The sequence below is a fragment of the Volvox carteri genome (assembly GCF_000143455.1).
Source record: "Volvox carteri f. nagariensis unplaced genomic scaffold VOLCAscaffold_433, whole genome shotgun sequence".
Lineage (NCBI taxonomy): Eukaryota > Viridiplantae > Chlorophyta > Chlorophyceae > Chlamydomonadales > Volvocaceae > Volvox > Volvox carteri.
The window spans coordinates 4982-6355 of record NW_003307960.1 but is presented as its reverse complement, the minus strand read 5'-3'; the positions used below and the strand labels follow the sequence as shown (position 1 = coordinate 6355).

Sequence of the window (1374 nt, the reverse complement as noted above, 5' to 3'; positions counted from 1 at the left end):
CACNTAGTTTGTTGTTCCATATGCCTGAAGCACATGTGTGTTGGTAGCAGGTCCAGGTGCATGTCCGAGGTAATGTGTGCTTTGCCACATGCCAATAACACCCAGGCAGGAAGGGATGAATGCTCTGGCATATTGAACTGTAAAGTGCTCTGTCCTGCGCCATAATAGACGCAAAGACATAAGTACACAGCAGGGAGATGGGTGAATGAGTGAAGATTGCCAACCTGTATTAGGGCATGGTTAGCACCCATAAATATTGAGAATAAGATCCTTGCCCCAACAACCGCCCAGCCATGCCTAAATACCTGTGTGCCCAGCAAAACATGCCCATGGCCCCATGCATGCCTAGGTGATGTACACGTGATTGTGGGATGGGCTGTGCCCACTCACTCCTCACATGCCTGGCAGCCAGAATGAGGTGTTGGGTGTTTTTCATGTGCTATGGCAGTGGTCGTGTGGCTTAATGGATAATTATAAGGCATCGTCCTCCAGTTTTATGTCCAGGATGGAGATTGTGGGTTTCAGTCCCTAACTTCCCCCATGTTTTGGTGAACCCTCATCCATTGCATCCACGCCAGCTTCTGCAAAGTCAGTGGCTTTGCGGGATTGGGCGGCCACCATCAGAATCCAATAGAATCTGCCAGATCAACCACAAGCATCAAGTCTACTCCTTACCGGCTCCACAGATCACTCACTATAACCAGATGCAGCTGCTGTGGGTGGGAGGCCCGAAGCTGGTGGTCTACTGGCCATGGAGAGCATGTCTGTGAGGAGGGAGTCACAGCAGTGTGAAGGAGGAGTGTGAAGTCCGTGTGAAGTCGGTGTCCCCACAAAACCCTAAAACCCTAATTGCATGTAGTACATAAGAGTGCCACAGCCGGTTTGCACAGTCTCAGGACCCTCGCCCGCTTACCAGCATATGCAAGCAACACTTGATGGCACTGAATGCGTGCCTAGGCATGAAGGACCACTAAGGCATGGAAATCCTTGTACATTCTTTCTTCCCTAAAATAGTGAATCCCTGTCGACTACCTATACGTGCCAACCTCGTACATATAATGTAGTACATACAAGGTTAACATAACATATATATAGATAGATGTATATATATATACATAACATACTAACATAAATAACAGTACTCATGGGTATGGGTAGGTGGGCAAACAGAGTGGTGGAAGTTGTGTGCAGCACCAATCCCAATGGCATTGTGATGTGTTAATGTTAACTTACATCTGGACATTTTCTGCCCGGTTAGCTCAGTCGGTAGAGCGCAAGGCTCTTAACCTTATGGTCGTGAGTTCGAGCCCCACATTGGGCGAGAATGTCCCGTATGTGTGTGAAAGGGACATCAGTAGACCAGTGCCCTGCACC

The 1374-nt window shown here is 48.5% G+C and overlaps 1 protein-coding gene across 1 annotated transcript; it reads right to left on the bottom strand.

The window, feature by feature from the left end:
- Nucleotides 1-229: 229 nt before the first annotated feature.
- Nucleotides 230-961, bottom strand: VOLCADRAFT_101170 (uncharacterized protein; the record flags this gene model as incomplete). The annotated part of the gene is made up of 3 exons (XM_002959620.1): nt 230-439; nt 696-764; nt 914-961. The coding sequence occupies 3 exons, from the start codon at nt 959-961 to the stop codon at nt 230-232; spliced, it is 327 nt and encodes a 108-aa protein (XP_002959666.1).
- Nucleotides 962-1374: the final 413 nt, after the last annotated feature.